Source organism: Coregonus lavaretus (genome assembly GCF_964263955.1).
Source record: "Coregonus lavaretus genome assembly, contig: HAP1_SCAFFOLD_767, whole genome shotgun sequence".
NCBI lineage: Eukaryota > Metazoa > Chordata > Actinopteri > Salmoniformes > Salmonidae > Coregonus > Coregonus lavaretus.
In genome coordinates, this window is record NW_028162741.1 from 44622 (window position 1) to 66840 (window position 22219).

General features: G+C 45.5%; 2 protein-coding genes across 2 annotated transcripts in view; one reads left to right on the forward strand and one right to left on the reverse strand.

Moving 5' to 3' along the window:
* Positions 1–16937, forward strand: part of LOC311118937 (sodium/potassium/calcium exchanger 1-like) — a gene marked incomplete at its 5' end in the record, with an annotated part of 30756 nt that extends 13819 nt beyond the window's left edge. The window contains 7 exons of the mRNA XM_084193687.1: positions 188–241; positions 713–766; positions 13259–13350; positions 13483–13737; positions 13881–13970; positions 15810–15976; positions 16529–16937. Coding sequence (XP_084049813.1) covers positions 188–241; positions 713–766; positions 13259–13350; positions 13483–13737; positions 13881–13970; positions 15810–15976; positions 16529–16778 — 962 coding nt within the window. The 3' untranslated portion in view covers positions 16779–16937. The remainder of the gene's footprint in view (positions 1–187; positions 242–712; positions 767–13258; positions 13351–13482; positions 13738–13880; positions 13971–15809; positions 15977–16528) is intronic.
* A 924-nt stretch (positions 16938–17861) lies between these two features.
* Positions 17862–22219, reverse strand: part of LOC311118938 (C-myc promoter-binding protein-like) — a 129498-nt gene continuing 125140 nt past the window's right edge. Inside the window, exon 36 of the mRNA XM_084193688.1 lies at positions 17862–22147. Coding sequence (XP_084049814.1) covers positions 22011–22147 — 137 coding nt within the window. The 3' untranslated portion in view covers positions 17862–22010. The remainder of the gene's footprint in view (positions 22148–22219) is intronic.

Here is a 22219-nt window from a genome sequence, read left to right on the forward strand (position 1 = left end):
CTCCAGGACCAGGTTTGGAGAGCGCTGCTCTAATGGGTACTCCACACCATAGCTCTGAATGTCAGGGGACTTGGGGAATTGGTAACTACAGATTTTTTTGACTGAATGTCTCTCCCACAGAAATCCTATGAAATGAGTTGTGTAATGTGTAATTCTATGGTGTCTTCCATCGTCCCCTCTATTCTAGAGACAGGCTTTAGCAGAGATGTTAGAGGCCCTGGCCAGAGGAGAGTTAGACAAGGTAAGAGGCATGTCAACGTGTCACCTCCTCCTTATGATGTCACCCTGTCACCTCCTCCTTATGATGTCACCCTGTATTGTCACGTCATGCCAGCCCTTCTGAAGGGGTTTTCCATTTTTAGTACATGGTCTACTATCTATCACTCCAACTTCCATTGTCTTACCAAGAGTGACTGAATATCTCCTCATCTACAGTCTACTGTCTCTCCAAAACAGACTTTCTCATCTCAACTGCATCTCAGTCTTCCATAGAAGAGGATGATAGTGTGTTCATCATGCGGGCTCAGCTCATTTTCAGTCATACAATATTATGAGGAAGTGGTTGTGTTTTTGTTTGTGTGGTACAGTAACTTGGGTTGTGTCAATGACTCTGCTCATATTTTGTCATACATGACTCTACACGAGGCAGCGGGTGGATATGTTGTGTCTCTGTGGTAACTAGTCACTTTCCTGCCGTATCTCTGCCAATTAGAAACAACAGCCTTTAATGGGGAGGTCAGGACTGAGGTGTCAGTGCAAGGGAAAGGTAAGGTCAAACGGGAACATTGTCGTTATGTTTGGTGCACGACTGGGTTACGTTCTGCGAATGTATACTCTTAACATTCTGTATACACGTTGCGTTTGGTGGATGTTGTCGTCATGTTTTGTATGTTCTAGTTACGTTGGTTACTACGGGTTCTCTTTGCGCTTTGTGTGGTGTCTTTGTCTTGGTGTTGTTAGTGAGGCTTTGTGTGGTGTCTTTGTCTTGGTGTTGTTAGTAAGGCTTTGTGTGGTGTCTTTGTCTTGGTGTTGTTAGTGATGCTTTGTGTGGTGTCTTGGTGTTGTTTGTGAGGCTTTGTGTGGTGTCTTTGTCTTGGTGTTGTTAGTGAGGCTTTGTGTGGTGTCTTTGTCTTGGTGTTGTTAGTGAGGCTTTGTGTGGTGTCTTTGTCTTGGTGTTGTTAGTGAGGCTTTGTGTTAAAGCTACGACATGTCTACCTGTTATGCATGGATGTTTCGGTGCTACTCTGCAATGGAGTTATGTGTCTCACAATTATCCCTGTAGCTTGTAAAAGTATTTTGATTGTGTTTGCTTCTGGTTGCGATTGCTTTTGATTGTGTTTGCTTCTGGTTGTGATTGCTTTTGATTGTGTTTGCTTCTGGTTGTGATTGCTTTTGATTGTGTTTGCTTCTGGTTGTGATTGCTTTTGATCGTGTTTGCTTCTGGTTGGGATTGCTTTTGATCGTGTTTGCTTCTGGTTGTGATTGCTTTTGATTGTGTTTGCTTCTGGTTGTGATTGCTTTTGATCGTGTTTGCTTCTGGTTGCGATTGCTTTTGATTGTGTTTGCGCTATTTCTTGGTCATGTTGCTCTTCGAGGCATGCAAACTTATCATGTTGTCTTTCTTGACCTGTCGTTGATGAGAAACAGTCCCAGACATTTTAAACAGCTCAAAGTCAGCTGTACGTCGTATCAGGATGCACGGATCTGTCTTGTTATTGTGATGCAGCTTGTAAATTGGACTGTATTTAAATTGTATCAGGGAGTATACATTATGTACATTGTATGAGGGAGCTCCTGTCTCATATTGCAGTGAGGAATAGAGTGAAGCCTGAACCGCTGAACCCAGCAGCCAGAGGGAAGGTAGACCTCAGGACACACTGCAGACCCATAGGTGAGATCCAGGCCTATGCTTTATGTTGTGTGACGGTGTTGTAAGTCTATGGAAACAGACCCATAGGTGAGATCCAGGCCTATGCTTTATGTTGTGTGACGGTGTTGTAAGTCTATGGACACAGACCTATAGGTGAGATCCAGGCCTATGCTTTATGTTGTGTGACGGTGTTGTAAGTCTATGGAAACAGACCCATAGGTGAGATCCAGGCCTATGCTTTATGTTGTGTGACGGTGTTGTAAGTCTATGGAAACAGACCCAGAGGTGAGATCCAGGCCTATGCTTTATGTTGTGTGACGGTGTTGTAAGTCTATGGAAACAGACCTATAGGTGAGATCCAGGCCTATGCTTTATGTTGTGTGACGGTGTTGTAAGTCTATGGAAACAGACCTATAGGTGAGATCAAGGCTATGCTTTATGTTGTGTGACGGTGTTGTAAGTCTATGGAAACAGACCCATAGGTGAGATCCAGGCCTATGCTTTATGTTGTGTGACGGTGTTGTAAGTCTATGGAAACAGACCCATAGGTGAGATCCAGGCCTATGCTTTATGTTGTGTGACGGTGTTGTAAGTCTATGGAAACAGACCCAGAGGTGAGATCCAGGCCTATGCTTTATGTTGTGTGACGGTGTTGTAAGTCTATGGAAACAGACCTATAGGTGAGATCCAGGCCTATGCTTTATGTTGTGTGACGGTGTTGTAAGTCTATGGAAACAGACCTATAGGTGAGATCCAGGCTATGCTTTATGTTGTGTGACGGTGTTGTAAGTCTATGGAAACAGACCTATAGGTGAGATCAAGGCTATGCTTTATGTTGTGTGACGGTGTTGTAAGTCTATGGAAACAGACCTATAGGTGAGATCCAGGCCTATGCTTTATGTTGTGTGACGGTGTTGTAAGTCTATGGAAACAGACCCAGAGGTGAGATCCAGGCCTATGCTTTATGTTGTGTGACGGTGTTGTAAGTCTATGGAAACAGACCTATAGGTGAGATCCAGGCCTATGCTTTATGTTGTGTGACGGTGTTGTAAGTCTATGGAAACAGACCCAGAGGTGAGATCCAGGCCTATGCTTTATGTTGTGTGACGGTGTTGTAAGTCTATGGAAACAGACCTATAGGTGAGATCCAGGCCTATGCTTTATGTTGTGTGACGGTGTTGTAAGTCTATGGAAACAGACCCAGAGGTGAGATCCAGGCCTATGCTTTATGTTGTGTGACGGTGTTGTAAGTCTATGGAAACAGACCTATAGGTGAGATCCAGGCCTATGCTTTATGTTGTGTGACGGTGTTGTAAGTCTATGGAAACAGACCTATAGGTGAGATCCAGGCTATGCTTTATGTTGTGTGACGGTGTTGTAAGTCTATGGAAACAGACCTATAGGTGAGATCAAGGCTATGCTTTATGTTGTGTGACGGTGTTGTAAGTCTATGGAAACAGACCTATAGGTGAGATCCAGGCCTATGCTTTATGTTGTGTGACGGTGTTGTAAGTCTATGGACACAGACCCAGAGGTGAGATCCATTAACAGAACAATGGCTGTCAGTCCTGCTCTTGGTTTCCTTCTTCACTATATGTGGTGTGTTGGTGTGACTCCTAGTGGGGTGTGTTGGTGTGACTCCTAGTGGGGTGTGTTGGTGTGACTCCTAGTGGGGTGTGTTGGTGTGACTCCTAGTGTGGTGTGTTGGTGTGACTCCTAGTGGGGTGTGTTGGTGTGACTCCTAGTGTGGTGTGTTGGTGTGACTCCTAGTGGGGTGTGTTGGTGTGACTCCTAGTGTGGTGTGTTGGTGTGACTCCTAGTGTGGTGTGTTGGTGTGACTCCTAGTGGGGTGTGTTGGTGTGACTCCTAGTGTGGTGTATTGGTGTGACTCCTAGTGGGGTGTGTTGGTGTGACTCCTAGTGGGGTGTATTGGTGTGACTCCTAGTGGGGTGTATTTGTGTGACTCCTAGTGGGGTGTGTTGGTGTGACTCCTAGTGTGGTGTGTTGGTGTGACTCCTAGTGGGGTGTATTGGTGTGACTCCTAGTGGGGTGTGTTGGTGTGACTCCTAGTGGGGTGTGTTGGTGTGACTCCTAGTGTGGTGTATTGGTGTGACTCCTAGTGGGGTGTATTGGTGTGACTCCTAGTGGGGTGTATTGGTGTGACTCCTAGTGTGGTGTGACTCCTAGTGGGGTGTGTTGATGTGACTCCTAGTGTGGTGTGACTCCTAGTGGGGTGTGTTGGTGTGACTCCTAGTGGGGTGTGTTGGTGTGACTCCTAGTGTGGTGTATTGGTGTGACTCCTAGTGGGGTGTGTTGGTGTGACTCCTAGTGGGGTGTGTTGGTGTGACTCCTAGTGGGGTGTGTTGGTCTGACTCCTAGTGTGGTGTATTGGTGTGACTCCTAGTGGGGTGTGTTGGTGTGACTCCTAGTGTGGTGTATTGGTGTGACTCCTAGTGGGGTGTGGTGGTGTGACTCCTAGTGGGGTGTGTTGGTGTGACTCCTAGTGTGGTGTGTTGGTGTGACTCCTAGTGTGGTGTGTTGGTGTGACTCCTAGTGGGGTGTGTTGGTGTGACTCCTAGTGGGGTGTGTTGGTGTGACTCATAGTGGTGTGTGTTGGTGTGACTCCTAGTGGGGTGTGTTGGTGTGACTCCTAGTGGGGTGTGTTGGTGTGACTCCTAGTGTGGTGTGTTGGTGTGACTCCTAGTGGGGTGTGTTTGTGTGACTCCTAGTGTGGTGTGTTGGTGTGACTCCTAGTGTGGTGTGTTGGTGTGACTCCTAGTGGGGTGTGTTGGTGTGACTCATAGTGGTGTATGTTGGTGTGACTCCTAGTGGGGTGTGTTGGTGTGACTCCTAGTGGGGTGTGTTGGTGTGACTCCTAGTGGGGTGTGTTGGTGTGACTCCTAGTGGGGTGTATTGGTGTGACTACTAGTGGGGTGTATTGGTGTGACTCCTAGTGGGGTGTATTGGTGTGACTCCTAGTGTGGTGTGACTCCTAGTGGGGTGTGTTGATGTGACTCCTAGTGTGGTGTGACTCCTAGTGGGGTGTGTTGGTGTGACTCCTAGTGGGGTGTGTTGGTGTGACTCCTAGTGTGGTGTGACTCCTAGTGGGGTGTGTTGGTGTGACTCCTAGTGGGGTGTGTTGGTGTGACTCCTAGTGGGGTGTGTTGGTGTGACTCCTAGTGTGGTGTATTGGTGTGACTCCTAGTGGGGTGTGTTGGTGTGACTCCTAGTGGGGTGTATTGGTGTGACTCCTAGTGGGGTGTATTGGTGTGACTCCTAGTGTGGTGTGACTCCTAGTGGGGTGTGTTGATGTGACTCCTAGTGTGGTGTGACTCCTAGTGGGGTGTGTTGGTGTGACTCCTAGTGGGGTGTGTTGGTGTGACTCCTAGTGTGGTGTCTTGGTGTGACTCCTAGTGGGGTGTGTTGGTGTGACTCCTAGTGTGGTGTGTTGGTGTGACTCCTAGTGGGGTGTGTTTGTGTGACTCCTAGTGGGGTGTGACTCCTAGTGGGGTGTGTTTGTGTGACTCCTAGTGTGGTGTGTTGGTGTGACTCCTAGTGTGGTGTGTTGGTGTGACTCCTAGTGGGGTGTGTTGGTGTGACTCCTAGTGGGGTGTGTTGGTGTGACTCCTAGTGGGGTGTGACTCCTAGTGGGGTGTGTTGGTGTGACTCCTAGTGTGGTGTGTTGGTGTTGTTAGTGTGTAATAACTGGAAAGTTGGTACATTGATATAGACAGGTGTGCTGTTAATGTGGTCGGTCTACCATCTCTGGATTGATTTGTGCTTGATGGGAGCAGGGGTGGTGGTGGGGCTGATTTGGGTTTGTACCCTTGTAATCATTGGGCATCTCAATGTGTGTGTGTGGCGTGCGTGCGTGGTCTAATGAGGTCCTTCAGTGGTCCAGGCAATTACAGTCTCTCAGGGTTATGACGACCACATACTGGAGGGGCCTTAACACAGACCCAATCAACACTGAAATGAACATCCAGATGGGGCCCTTCGCGCGTGTGTGTCAGTGGAAGGGGTAATCGTCTTTAAAATCACCATGATTCATGGTTCGTTAATCTTTAGTTACACAGTTTTCGGCATCTGACATAGGCCTTTAATATAATAATAATAAAAGCTAGCAGCATACCACCTTGTAAAAAGGGCAACATTTGATGACCAAGTATTCCAAGTCGGGGGAGCAGAAGCTCGCAAGTTCCTGTACATTTCCTCCGTCGCACCACTTGTTGTCATAAAGCAGAGCCAGAGAGAGCCTGCATTCCTATCCACTCGAAAATACGGTAAAACCCGTTGGTTGTATATAATCCGTCTGGATGTCGGAGGAAAGCCAAGTCTCAGAAAAACAGAGTATGTTACAGGATCTGATGTCCATCTGGAAGGAGATCCTCGCTCTGAGTTCGTCAAGTTTGTTCATTAATAATTGAACACTGGTGAGTAGTATGCTGGGTAACGGAGGACAGTAGTATGCTGGGTAATGGATGACAGTAGTATGCTGGGTAACGGAGGACAGTAGTATGCTGGGTAATGGAGGATAGTAGTATGCTGGGTAATGGAGGACAGTAGTATGCTGGGTAATGGAGGACAGTAGTATGCTGGGTAATGGAGGACAGTAGTATGCTGGGTAACGGAGGACAGTAGTATACTGGGTAACGGAGGACAGTAGTATGCTGGGTAACGGAGGACAGTAGTATGCTGGGTAATGGAGGACAGTAGTATGCTGGGTAACGGAGGACAGTAGTATGCTGGGTAATGGAGGACAGTAGTATGCTGGGTAATGGAGGACAGTAGTATGCTGGGTAATGGAGGACAGTAGTATGCTGGGTAATGGAGGACAGTAGTATGCTGGGTAATGGAGGACAGTAGTATGCTGGGTAATGGAGGACAGTAGTATGCTGGGTAATGGAGGACAGTAGTATGCTGGGTAACGGAGGACAGTAGTATGCTGGGTAACGGAGGACAGTAGTATGCTGGGTAACGGAGGACAGTAGTATGCTGGGTAACGGAGGACAGTAGTATGCTGGGTAACGGAGGACAGTAGTATGCTGGGTAACGGAGGACAGTAGTATGCTGGGTAACGGAGGACAGTAGTATTCTGGGTAACGGAGGACAGTAGTATGCTGGGTAACGGAGGACAGTAGTATGCTGGGTAACGGAGGACAGTAGTATGCTGGGTAATGGAGGACAGTAGTATGCTGGGTAATGGAGGACAGTAGTATGCTGGGTAATGGAGGACAGTAGTATGCTGGGTAATGGAGGACAGTAGTATGCTGGGTAATGGAGGACAGTAGTATGCTGGGTAATGGAAGACAGTAGTATGCTGGGTAATGGAGGACAGTAGTATGCTGGGTAATGGAGGACAGTAGTATGCTGGGTAATGGAGGACAGTAGTATGCTGGGTAATGGAGGACAGTAGTATGCTGGGTAACGGAGGACAGTAGTATGCTGGGTAACGGAGGACAGTAGTATGCTGGGTAACGGAGGACAGTAGTATGCTGGGTAACGGATGACAGTAGTATGCTGGGTAACGGAGGACAGTAGTATGCTGGGTAATGGAGGACAGTAGTATGCTGGGTAATGGAGGACAGTAGTATGCTGGGTAATGGAGGACAGTAGTATGCTGGGTAATGGAGGACAGTAGTATGCTGGGTAATGGAGGACAGTAGTATGCTGGGTAATGGAGGACAGTAGTATGCTGGGTAATGGAGGACAGTAGTATGCTGGGTAACGGAGGACAGTAGTATGCTGGGTAATGGATGACAGTAGTATGCTGGGTAACGGAGGACAGTAGTATGCTGGGTAATGGAGGACAGTAGTATGCTGGGTAATGGAGGACAGTAGTATGCTGGGTAATGGAGGACAGTAGTATGCTGGGTAATGGAGGACAGTAGTATACTGGGTAACGGAGGACAGTAGTATGCTGGGTAACGGAGGACAGTAGTATGCTGGGTAATGGAGGACAGTAGTATGCTGGGTAACGGAGGACAGTAGTATGCTGGGTAATGGAGGACAGTAGTATGCTGGGTAATGGAGGACAGTAGTATGCTGGGTAATGGAGGACAGTAGTATGCTGGGTAATGGAGGACAGTAGTATGCTGGGTAATGGAGGACAGTAGTATGCTGGGTAATGGAGGACAGTAGTATGCTGGGTAATGGAGGACAGTAGTATGCTGGGTAACGGAGGACAGTAGTATGCTGGGTAACGGAGGACAGTAGTATGCTGGGTAACGGAGGACAGTAGTATGCTGGGTAACGGAGGACAGTAGTATGCTGGGTAACGGAGGACAGTAGTATGCTGGGTAACGGAGGACAGTAGTATTCTGGGTAACGGAGGACAGTAGTATGCTGGGTAACGGAGGACAGTAGTATGCTGGGTAACGGAGGACAGTAGTATGCTGGGTAATGGAGGACAGTAGTATGCTGGGTAATGGAGGACAGTAGTATGCTGGGTAATGGAGGACAGTAGTATGCTGGGTAATGGAGGACAGTAGTATGCTGGGTAATGGAAGACAGTAGTATGCTGGGTAATGGAGGACAGTAGTATGCTGGGTAATGGAGGACAGTAGTATGCTGGGTAATGGAGGACAGTAGTATGCTGGGTAATGGAGGACAGTAGTATGCTGGGTAACGGAGGACAGTAGTATGCTGGGTAACGGAGGACAGTAGTATGCTGGGTAACGGAGGACAGTAGTATGCTGGGTAACGGATGACAGTAGTATGCTGGGTAATGGAGGACAGTAGTATGCTGGGTAATGGAGGACAGTAGTATGCTGGTTAATGGAGGACAGTAGTATGCTGGGTAATGGAGGACAGTAGTATGCTGGGTAATGGAGGACAGTAGTATGCTGGGTAATGGAGGACAGTAGTATGCTGGGTAATGGAGGACAGTAGTATGCTGGGTAATGGAGGACAGTAGTATGCTGGGTAATGGAGGACAGTAGTATTCTGGGTAATGGAGGACAGTAGTATGCTGGGTAATGGAGGACAGTAGTATGCTGGGTAATGGAAGACAGTAGTATGCTGGGTAATGGAGGACAGTAGTATGCTGGGTAATGGAGGACAGTAGTATGCTGGGTAATGGAAGACAGTAGTATGCTGGGTAATGGAGGACAGTAGTATGCTGGGTAACGGAGGACAGTAGTATGCTGGGTAACGGAGGACAGTAGTATGCTGGGTAATGGAGGACAGTAGTATGCTGGGTAATGGAGGACAGTAGAATGCTGGGTAATGGAGGACAGTAGTATGCTGGGTAATGGAAGACAGTAGTATGCTGGGTAATGGAGGACAGTAGTATGCTGGGTAATGGAGGACAGTAGTATGCTGGGTAATGGAGGACAGTAGTATGCTGGGTAATGGAGGACAGTAGTATGCTGGGTAACGGAGGACAGTAGTATGCTGGGTAATGGAAGACAGTAGTATGCTGGGTAATGGAGGACAGTAGTATGCTGGGTAATGGAGGACAGTAGTATGCTGGGTAATGGAGGACAGTAGTATGCTGGGTAATGGAGGACAGTAGAATGCTGGGTAATGGAGGACAGTAGTATGCTGGGTAATGGAGGACAGTAGTATGCTGGGTAATGGAGGACAGTAGTATGCTGGGTAACGGAGGACAGTAGTATGCTGGGTAATGGAGGACAGTAGTATGCTGGGTAATGGAGGACAGTAGTATGCTGGGTAATGGAGGACAGTAGTATGCTGGGTAATGGAAGACGGGTCGCCCGGCGTCTTCATCTCACTAAGACCCCACCACGTCTGCCTCTCCATCAGCGTCTTCGCTTCCTACTCTCCTGTAGGACTCCCAAGCAGCTCGGCCACTCGCCAAAGAAGCTAGTCCATTGTTTCGCCGTCTCAGGGAATTCGGGGAGGTCGTGTGGACGGTGAGCACCCAGCGATTCGTATTCTAATAGTTCTACCCGGGTGTATGTAGTGATGCACAAAACAAACTGATTAAGAACCTTTTAGAAAAACACTGGAAAACACACAAAGAAAAGTAGAAACCTGCAATGTTTTATTGGAGCGCGAGGCGAGCCGCCCTCTGTCGGCGCCATCTTAACCAGGAATACTTGGTCATCAAATGTCGCCCTTTTTACCTTCCGAAAGTGTTCTCAGGGATTATTGCCATGGCTGTGTACATCCTGCCCCAATCTGACACCAAAAAGGCTCTCAAAGATCTTCATTGGACCCTGAACAAACTGGAGGCCGCATTCCCGGAGGCAGTGTTCATTGTTGCGGGGGACTTTAACAAAAGTAACTTGAGAACCGTGCTCCCAAATTATTACCAACACCTTGAGTGTTTAACTCGCGGAAATTCTACTCTTGACCACTGCTACACGCCTTTTCGACATGAGTACAAGGCCCTTTCCCGTCCTCCTTTCGGCAAATCCTGCTTCTCCCCGCCTACAAACAAAAACTCAAGAGGGAAGTTCCGTTGGTCAGGTCCGACCAATAATCAGAATTCACGCTCCAAAACTGGTTTGATCACGTGGGCTGGAATATGTTCCGGGTCGTCTCTGGAGATAACATCATTATATACGCCGACGTGATACCGATAGTGTCTTTCAAAACGTTCCGAATCAAAAACCGTGAATTGATAGCAGCCTCGTAGGAAAACTGAAAGAGAGAGCTGCTGCTTCTAAACAGGGCAAGGTGACCGGGGAAAATAGTTTGGTTCAACTGTAAAAATATGACTTACGCAGATCGATCAAAGATGGTGAAACACAAGTATAGGGACTTAGTGGAGGAGCAATTCAGCGGGTCGGACACAAGGCGTATGTGGCAGGGGCTCCTAACGATCACGGATTACAGAAAGAAAGCCAGCCACATCGCGGTCACCAACACCACCCTACTAAACACCTTTTTCTCAAGATTCGGTCACAATGACCCTGAGCTGCCGAGGAGAGCCCCCGATGACAATGTGGACTATACGCTCACAGGCTCCACTGAGGACGTACACTACCGGTCAAACGTTTTAGAACACCTACTCATTCAAGGGTTTTTCTTTATTTGTACTATTTTCTACATTGTAGAATAATAGTGAAGACATCAAAACTATGAAATAACAGATATGGAATCATGTAGTAACCAAAAAAGTGTTAAACCAATCAAAATATATTTTATATTTGAGATTCTTCAAAGTAGCCACCCTTTGCTTTGATGACAGCTTTGCACACTCTTGGCATTCTATCAACCAGCTTCATGAGGTAGTCACCTAGAGTGTACTTCAATTAACAGGTGTGCCTTCTTAAAAGTTAATTTGTGGGATTTCTTTCCTTCTTAATGTGTTTGAGCCAATCCGTTGTGTTGTGACAAGGTATGGGGGGTATACAGAAGATATCCCTATTTGGTAAAAGACCAAGTCCATTTTATGGCAAGAACAGCTCAAATAAGCAAAGAGAAATGACAATCCATCATTACTTTAAGACATGAAGGTCAGTCAACTTTGAAAGTTTCTTTAAGTGCAGTCGCAAAAACCATCAAGCGCTATGATGAACCTGGCTCTCATGAGGACCGCCACAGGAATGGAAGACCCAGAGTTACCTCTGCTGCAGAGGATAAGTTCAGTAGTTACCAGCCTCAGAAATAGCAGCCCAAATAAATGCTTCACAGAGTTCAAGTAACAGACACATCTCAACATCAACTGTTCAGAGTGGACTGTGTGAATCAGGCCTTCATGGTCGAATTGCTGCAAAGAAATCACTACTAAAGGACACCAATAAGAAGAAGAGACCTGCTTGGACCTAGAAACACGGGCAATGGACATTAGACCGGTGGAAATTTGTCCTTTGGTCTGGAGTCCAAATTGAAGATTTTTGGTTCCAACCGCCGTGTCTTTGTGAGGTGAACGGATGATCTCCGCATGTGTATTTCCTACCATAAAGCATGGAGGAAGAGGTGTTATGGTGTGGGGGTGATTTGCTGGCGACACTGTCTGTGATTTATTTAGAATTCAAGGCACACTTAACCAGCATGGCTACCACAGCATTCTGCAGCGATACAACATTCCATCTGGTTTGGGCTTAGTGGGACTATCATTTATTTTTCAACAGGACAATGACCCAACACACCCCCGACCTCAACCAAATTGAGATTGTTTGGGATGAGTCGGACCGCAGAGTGAAGGAAAAGCAGCCAACAATTGCTCAGCATATGTGGGAACTCCTTCGAGACTGTTGGAAAAGCATTCCAGGTTAAGCTGGTTGAGAGAATGCCAGGAGTGTGCAAAGCTGTCAACAAGGCAAAGGGTGGCTATTTGAAGAATCTCAAATATAAAATATATTTTGATTTGTTTAAAACTTTTTTGGTTACTACATGATTCCATATGTGTTATTTCATAGTTTTGATGTCTTCACTATTATTCTACAATGTAGAAAATAGTACAAATAAAGAAAAACCCTTGAATGAGTAGGTGTTCTAAAACCTTTGACCCCGGTAGTGTATGTAAGTCATTCAAAAGAGTTAACCCTCGCAAGGCTGTTAACCCAGACTCCACCGCCGCAGACCGCAAGGCGCTTCAGAGGGTGATACGTGCAGCTGAACGCACCACTGGGTGCACACTGCCTGCCCTACAGGACACCTACAACACCAGGTGTCGCAGGAAGGCCAAGAAGATCATCAGGGACCCCAGCCAAGCCAAGCCACGCCCTGTTCTCCCCGCTTCAGTCACTCAGACGCAGGCAGTACAGGAGCATCATGGTAAAAACTGGAAGACTGGCCAATAGCTTCTACCCTCCGACCATCAGGCTGGTGAATAGCCACCACTAGTCAGCTACCTGCTCTCCCCTCCCCCCTGCTACTCCCCCTAGGGACATGCCTTGGAAGGCCACTAGAAGGTCTAAAAAAAAAGATCCCAATGCCCCATGGTAGTGATTGGGGACATTGCCCTGTGTAGGGTGCCATCTTTTGGATGGGACATTACATGGGTGTCCTGACTCTCTGTGGTCACTAAAGATCCCATGGCACTTATCATAAGAGTAGATAGAGGTGTTAACCCTGGTGTCCTGGCAAAATGTCCAATCTGGCCCTCATCATGGCCACCTAACCATCCCAGCCCCAATCGGCTCATTCATCCCCCCCTCCTCTCCCCTGTAACTATTCCACAGGTCGTGGCTGTAAATGAGAATGTGTTCTCAGTCAACTTACTGGTCAAATAAATAAAAAGATAAATAATACATTGAACAAATGTCCCGTGTGGCTCAGTTGGTAGAGCATGGCACTTGCAATGCCAGGGTTGTCGGTTCATTTCCCACAGGGGACCAGTACAAATGAAAATGTATGCACTCACTACTGTAAGTGGCTCTGGATAAGAGCGTCTGCTAAATGACTAACATGTAAATGTGAACATATGACTTTGTTGCTTATTGGCTGTGTTTTGTCTCTGTCTGTATTCAGGTGGACCTGATAAGACTGAGGAGGCCGAACCCTCGACCTCCCAGACTCCACCTAAAGAGGAGGAGAAACCAGACCCGTCAGAGGCACAGACGGTAGAGAGAGAAATAGAGAGAGCGAGAAAGGAAGGAAGTACTGAGAGAGGAAGAGAAAGAGATAGAGGAGAGTTAATTTACCCACCACGACTCTTCTCTCCCTCTCTCACCCTCTCTCTCTCTCTTCACTAGGACCAGGGGCCAGCGGGCGCAGGGGGGTCCGACGGCTCAGACAGCAGTGAGGAGGACGAGAGCGAGGAAGAGAGCGAGGACGAGGAGGATGATGAAGAGGGTGATGAGGAAGAGGGTGAAGAGGAAGAGGGTGAAGAGAATGAGGAACCTCTGTCGTTAGAATGGCCAGACACCAGACGGAAACAGGCCACATATCTCTTTCTCCTACCCATAGTGTTCCCTCTTTGGCTCACTGTGCCCGACGTACGCAACCCGGTACGTATGACGTACATTTCTGTGTTGCATTGATGTCATTTTTGTACTGTGTGCTTGTGCCCTGCAAAGTGGTGGAAAATGTAGAACACAAAATATCTTAGAATGTATGCTGATATGAGCTTCCTGTGTGTTCTCTTCCTCAGGCTTCCAGAAAGTACTTTGCCTTGACGTTTATTGGTTCCATCACTTGGATCGCTGTGTTCTCCTATCTAATGGTCTGGTGGGCACATCAGGTATCACTCTTGTTGGATTTTAGATCACATGACTTCCATCTTGTTTAGAAACTGTTAGTCTAGTGCTTCTTTGACTTAGGCCAGGATTCAAACAAGATCAGCGATAACCCGAGGTAACAGACAAACCCGTAGCTTATCATTGCTTTCGTTTAGGCGATTTCGGAGGTGTAACTGCGTTGGAGCTGTCAAATCAGTGAGCGGTTGCTCTTGTGGTCATGGTCAGGAAACCGCACCTGTCCTTATATCTCCCCCACGTTAGAAGTTCAGAAGGAGAAAGTGTAAGGCAGGTTATATAGAAATAATGACATTGAAAATCATTCAACAAAATAGCAAGGATTTAGATCAGCCTAATCAAGGTGTAGATTACATCACACATTTTAGTGTTTGAGTTTAACGCGGCTGCATGGGATTTCTACTAGTGCATCCGATAGGTATAACGTTGGGCGCCGCTTGTGGTTTTGACAACTCCAACGCAGTAACACATCCGACGCCACCTACTATAAACAAAAGCAATGATAAGCTATGAGATAAGCTATGTCTGTTATCGTGGGTTAACGCTGAGCTGATTGAATCCTGGCCTCTGTCTACTACACTCGGGATGAACAACGGATGTGCTATGTATTTGTCAACAATTACATTTTGATAGATGTATCGACTGATTACTAGTGCCCTAGGTGGGTGAGACTGATTGATTGATTGATTGATTGACTGTTGGCTCCCTAGGTGGGTGAGACTGATTGATTGATTGATTGATTGACTGTTGGCTCCCTAGGTGGGTGAGACTGATTGATTGATTGATTGACTGTTGGCTCCCTAGGTGGATGAGATTGATTGATTGATGGCTTGATTGACTGTTGGCTCCCTAGGTGGATGAGATTGATTGATGGCTTGATTGACTGTTGGCTCCCTAGGTGGGTGAGATTGATTGATTGATTGATATATTGACTGGTGGCTCCCTAGGTGGGTGAGATTGATTAATTGATTGATTGACTGTTGGCTCCGTAGGTGGGTGAGATTGATTGATTGTTTGCTCCCTAGGTGGGTGAGATTGATTGATTGACTGTTGGCTCCCTAGGTGGGTGAGACTGATTGATTGACTGTTGGCTCCCTAGGTGGATGAGATTGATTGATTGATGGCTTGATTGACTGTTGGCTCCCTAGGTGGATGAGATTGATTGATGGCTTGATTGACTGTTGGCTCCCTAGGTGGGTGAGATTGATTGATTGATTGATATATTGACTGGTGGCTCCCTAGGTGGGTGAGATTGATTGATTGATTGACTGTTGGCTCCCTAGGTGGGTGAGATTGATTGATTGTTTGCTCCCTAGGTGGGTGAGATTGATTGATTGACTGTTGGCTCCCTAGGTGGGTGAGACTGATTGATTGATTGATTGATGGAGAGATTGATTGACTGTTGGCTCCCTAGGTGGGTGAGATTGATTGATTGATTGATTGCTGTTGGCTCCCTAGGTGGGTGAGATTGATTGATTGATTGATTGATTGACTGTTGGCTCCCTAGGTGGGTGAGATTGATGGAGTGATTGATTGACTGTTGGCTCCCTAGGTGGATGAGATTGATGGAGTGATTGATTGACTGTTGGCTCCCTAGGTGGGTGAGATTGATTGATTGATTGATTGATTGACTGTTGGCTCCCTAGGTGGGTGAGACTGATTGATTGATTGATTGACTGTTGGCTCCCTAGGTGGGTGAGATTGATTGAGTGATTGATTGACTGTTGGCTCCCTAGGTGGGTGAGATTGATTGATTGATTGATTGACTGTTGGCTCCCTAGGTGGGTGACACTGATTGATTGATTGATTGACTGTTGGCTCCCTAGGTGGGTGAGACTATAGGCATCTCAGAGGAGATCATGGGCCTGACCATCCTGGCAGCTGGAACCTCCATCCCTGACCTCATCACTAGTGTCATCGTGGCTCGTAAAGGACTGGGAGACATGGCTGTGTCCAGCTCAGTGGGATCCAACATCTTCGATATCACTATGGGGTTAGTATAGACCACTATAACTACAGAGATATCACTATGGGGTTAGTATAGACCACTATAACTACAGAGATATCACTATGGGGTTAGTATAGACCACTATAACTACAGAGATATCCCTATGGGGTTAGTATAGACCACTATAACTACAGAGATATCCCTATGGGGTTAGTATAGACCACTATAACTACAGAGATATCCCTATGGGGTTAGTATAGACCACTGTAACTACAGAGATATCACTATGGGGTTAGTATAGACCGCTATAACTACAGAGATATCACTATGGGGTTAGTATAGACCACTGTAACCATAGAGATATCACTATGGCACTATGAACTGTGTACCGTTGTCTGTAGTAAACGATCAAGGTAATCTGTGTTACTATTCTCAAAGGTGATTGTCTCTCACCCTCTCTCCTTCTCTCCCTCTCTCCCTCCACCCCTCCGCTCTCTCGGCCTCTCACCCTCTCTGTCTCCACCTCTACGCTCTCTCTGCCTCTCACTCTCCCTCTCTGCATCCCTCTTTCTCCCCCACCACTCCCCCCTCCCTCAGCCTGCCTGTCCCATGGTTGATCTTCTCGGCGATGCAAGGCGGGGTGCCGGTGGCGGTGAACTCCAACGGTCTGTTCTGTGCCATCGTACTCCTCTTCATCATGCTTCTCTTCGTCATCATCAGCATCGCGGCGTGTCGCTGGAAGATGAGCCGTGTTCTGGGCCTCACCATGTTCATGCTTTACTTTGTGTTCCTGGTGCTCAGTGTGATGCTGGAGGACCGTGTTATTATCTGCCCTGTCTCCATCTGAGGTCAGAGGTCAGACACCATTATGTTAGTTTCAGGAACGTCTTTTTTTTTTACTAAGATGAAACTGGATGTGTTGTACTGCACAGAGCATTATGGGTACTGTAGTACATCATGCTACAGTGAGGAGGGAGGAAAAAAAAGAGGTGTGTCAGGAAGTCATTGAAGTCATCACCGCCAAACTGTACCGTTGTCAGTAACTAACATTTATGGACATCACGGTATAGAGAGGCAGGGGATTTCGTAGTGTTACTGTTCACAGACGTGATTGTGTTGTCTATGTTGAGACAGGTATTGTTGACTCAGAGGACACCTCCATGGTTGAACTATTGCTGGTCTCTTTCACCAGAATTGACGAGCAGCAGTAGAGGTTGGTCTGTCCACACCTACTGAAGAAAGTCTTATCAGAACTGACGTGCAGGAGTAATTGTAGAAGTTGTCCATCCACAGTACACACACCCATTCTAGTGTTCATCCATGTTCTATGTAAAAATGTCAACAGTCATTTCTTTTTAGAGTTTAAAAAAAACAACAGCAGTGACAACAAAAAATGGTTTATCAGGTGCAGAAAGATACAGCAGCTTGAGTTCTCATGGAAATGATTCTGTGTCTAGAATAACCAGGAACGGGGGAATAGCTAGTCCAGTTAAAACAACCCATATGTAACCATTCTTTCATTAACTGTCAGCATTGTAGTGTCATGTGTTATGTAGGTATGTAATACACTTGTGTGGGTAAGATGGATACCAGAAACATGTATTGACGATAGGAAACTATCCATATGCTGTATTTACAATCCATGCTGCAATTAAATACTTTTTTTTATAATATTCAATAAAAAGGTGTAGTGTTGATTGGAAATTATGTTGCATGAAAACAAAATGTTTTGGGGTCATTTAAAACGGAAGCCGGGATTCAATCAAAGGTGTGTCGTCGACAAGCGCAATGCACTATTGACAACGCGTCTTTCAAAGGCAATTTCCCCGGCGTTCACAGAGACTGCGTTCACTGTCAAGGCTGTGGATGTCGGTTTAAGTGGAAATTCCCGACGTGATTTAATCCCAATGTAGAAACACACACGCCTGGCCACAGTTTAAGTGATTTTATTTCCAGTTGGAGACGACCCTGAAGATCCAATCAAAAGTACATTATGAATTTCATCAGATCCACTGACCCGTCCTACAGTGGTGTAAACAACACTAGGAACATTTTTACAAAATGTCTTCTCTACAAAAGACCAGATAAAATATTATACATTGACCTAAATACAATGAAACATTTTGTTTGTACATTTCCTTATACACAACTAATAACCTTCTGGCGCTCTATTCAATCTGTCCAACTGAAGCATTACAGATTCCATGATAGAAATGTGAAGGTCATTTCTGTTGGAGCTGCCATATGCAGCATTTACCGTCAGTGCAGTCTCCTTTAAAGCAGAAACAGACCCTTTACATTTTTAATCACCCTGTAAAGCTGAACTTCAGCGACGCGGATTGAATAGAGCCCTTAACCTGCAGAGATTGACAACAAAGCTATTTAACGCCGTTGACACTGCTGATATCATCAGTGATATTTTTTTTGACATTCCGGTTCTCTGTTAACCGCTTGGTTGGTTGGTAACAATCTTCAGCTTTCAAGATAGCAACGTCCCATTTCATGTTTGCATAGTAGCTCTATTCTGGGATTGGTGCTCTCAGCTGTCAATCATCGAAGTGGCCAGCTCTCATTGGACCCTTCTTGACAGAGGTCCTCTTCTAGCCAATGACATCAGTATGTTGTTACATTGTAATTGGAGGTCACCGGTGTGCCTCACTTCAGGTTAGATGATTCGTGGCGTTCTGTCTACATTGCAGTCGCCAGGATAGGTGTTTAACATATCTGTTGAAGGGGGACATTATAAATGTCATAAAGGTACTTCAATGATTTAATTCTGAATTGGAAGCATTTTCGAGAGAGATGTTGCTACATACTTAAAACGGAGGATTTTCAAGTGTATACCTGGTCAAGTGCACACAATGGGTTGTTCTCAACTCAGACAACGGAAAGCATTATAATCTATGTTCAGGTGTGCCCACCTCTTTCTTCCCACATAAAATCAGCAAAACATTATTTTAAATGAATTGAAGGCAATATACATCGCCAAGGCTGAACTTGGTATCATCAGTATAATAGGCCAGATATGAACAGCCATGTCATCATAGCCACTGGACTGAGGTCCTGATACATCAACCACTTCTTTATTTTCAAAAGGTTTTTACTGCATGTGGATGTGCCACTGAATGTTCAGTTGTGCTGCTGAACAGGGAAGCCAACGTAGGTTTTTACTCATATTGTACCTTGTATGGAAGATAAACAGAACACTTGTATTGTATTCGATCAGTATATAGATTAACATGTATAGATATATATATAGGACCATATGTAAAGCTTTTAAGGATGTATCAAGTTATTGAACGTTGGTGCGTTGTGTCAGCCTGAAGTCCTCAACATGGGTTAGAAACCAGACGTTGCGTTTCAGTAGAACTGAACTGGCCTCAGGTTTGGGAATACAACCTGTGACTGGAGCGACTCAGTCAGGGTTTGGGGTCAATTCCATTTTAATTTAGCCAATTCAGAAAGTAAACCAAATTACAAATTGAAAAGCGTTGAAGAGAAATTGACTGGAATTGAAATGGAATTAACCCCAACCCTGGACTCGCCTACACGTCAATGATATGAATCATTCTTACTGACCCCAGCTCTAGACTTATAGCTCCTAACAGAACTATACTGAACAACAATATAAAACGCAACATGCAACAATTTCAAAGATTTTACTGAGTTACAGTTCATAGAAGGAAATCAGTCAATTAAAATACATTCATTAGGCCTTAATCTATGTATTTCACATGACTGGGCAGGGGCACTGCCATGGGTGGGCCTTTTATTGTCCCCAGCACAAGGTGCACCTGTGTAATGATCATGCTGTTTAATCAGCTTCTTGATACGCCACACCTGTCAGGTGGATGGATTATCTTGGCAAAGGAGAAATGCTCACTAACAGGGATGTAAACAAATTTGTGCACACAATTCGAGAGAAATACGCTTTTTGTGCGTATGGAACATTCCTGGGATGTTTTATTTCAGCTCATGAAAAATGGGACCAAGACTTTACATGTTGCGTTTATATTTTTGTTCAGTATATACACACACACTGTACCATCGTACTGTTTTGGATTATTACTTTTTGGTTCTCAAACACATAAGAAAATTAAAACCCCAAATACGTTTTTTTTTTAAGGGGAACAGACAGTTACCTCAAAACTATTGAATAACCCATACTTTCCTTGTCATAACCCACTATTCACAGCTCATACGTACAGGTAGTATAGAGAATACGAAAGGATACGGAACCTACTGTTGTGTAGAAATATTCCCTCCATATATCAAAAGGGTAACTAAATGTTCTTAACAGGAGGTCCTCAAAGGGTACTCAAACTTTAAACGTGAAGGTACTTTCACTTTAACGATATTAATACTGATATCTGCGGTGTCGATTCATACAGCATGTTGTGCCAAAGATGTCAAAGTCTGTTTTTACAATTGCACGTTACTTTAAAAACAGTGGTCAATCAGTATTCGACTCAGTATGGGTATTTCTGTGAAATACATTTATATTTTTGATCAAACGAATCAATCCATACTCAGGATGCGTCTTGTCAACAACAACAAAATCTGTTGTAAAGTGCAGCGGAAATTAAGTATTTAACGCAACATTTTGGCAGTTTTAAAGCGACCTTTAGTGGTTTAGAGTAAATCTTTCAACGCCCCCACTGATACAATACTGCAAATCAGCTTAGTTCAGTTTATGATGGAAATTAATGTGGTACAGTAGCCTGTACCGTAACACTACACTGTAGATACCCCTAGACCTTTTAACAGCCATCAACCACAGGAGGAGAGGAATGGATGTTCAACCTGACATGAAGCCAGTACATCCATCAACCACAGGAGGAGAGGAATGGATGTTCAACCTGACATGAAGCCAGTACATCCATCAACCACAGGAGGAGAGGAATGGATGTTCAACCTGACATGAAACCAGTACATCCATCAACCACAGGAGGAGAGGAATGGATGTTCAACCTGACATGAAGCCAGTACATCCATCAACCACAGGAGGGGAGGAATGGATGTTCAACCTGACATGAAGCCAGTACATCCATCAACCACAGGAGGAGAGGAATGGATGTTCAACCTGACATGAAGCCAGTACATCCATCAACCACAGGAGGAGAGGAATGGATGTTCAACCTGACATGAAGCCAGTACATCCATCAACCACAGGAGGAGAGGAATGGATGTTCAACCTGACATGAAGCCAGTACATCCATCAACCACAGGAGGAGAGGAATGGATGTTCAACCTGACATGAAGCCAGTACATCCATCAACCACAGGAGGAGAGGAATGGATGTTCAACCTGACATGAAGCCAGTACATCCATCAACCACAGGAGGAGAGGAATGGATGTTCAACCTGACATGAAGCCAGTACATCCACTAAACAAATAAAACAGACTAGAATAAATAAAATGCTTACTTTGAATAAATAGAATTAACGTTAAGTAAAATATTGCTAATATTAGTCTTTATATATGACTATATAATATAAATGTTGTTTTAAAAAAGGTTCTACTACTGTGGTATATAAAGTACATTTTGCATTGTATATATCAATTTGTACAAGATTTTTAAAACATAAGTACCCCGAAATGGAACACATTTTTGTGTGAAAACGTTGTTACGTTAATGTGTATGATCTCCATCCATCCAGAGTGGTATGTCCAGTTCATATACATCCAAGTGATGAGATGTGATTTAAAAAAAATCCCTTTTGTGAGACTAGTCGGACTACATAATACCAGCCTTGGTTCGTCAGCTCCTTTACGCTCTCGTCAACCCCTTCACGTTTCTCACAGGTTACAGACATGACCCAAACACACGGTATCAACAAGGTATCATCACACATTCTCTAAGTCTTTCTTAAGGGCTTCCTGAGCTTGTCTTTTAAAGCAATCCTCTGTCCTCTTTGTAATAAATGGATTTTATACTGCGCTTTTCATGGACACAAAGATCTCTTGAACCCTACCCATGTGTGCTACCCATGGCTGTGCTATGCTGGGTGGTGGAGGTGACTGGCCGGGTGAAGGCTGAGGTGTCGGAGGTGTCATGTCAGGGGTAAGGGGTCAGAGTTCAGAGGTAGGGCTCTCCGAAGGTCTTGCGACACTCCATGACCCCAGCGCTGGGCGGACGGTCACAGTTGTGCGTCAGCTTCACCAGGGTCGGGCTGAGGCGGTCGTACGCCATCTTGTATTCACGGTCAAAAGCGTCTGGAGGGAGGAGGAAGAGTGAGATGAGATTATCACGTCAATGTTAATCCATGTTTAACACTGATTTAAATC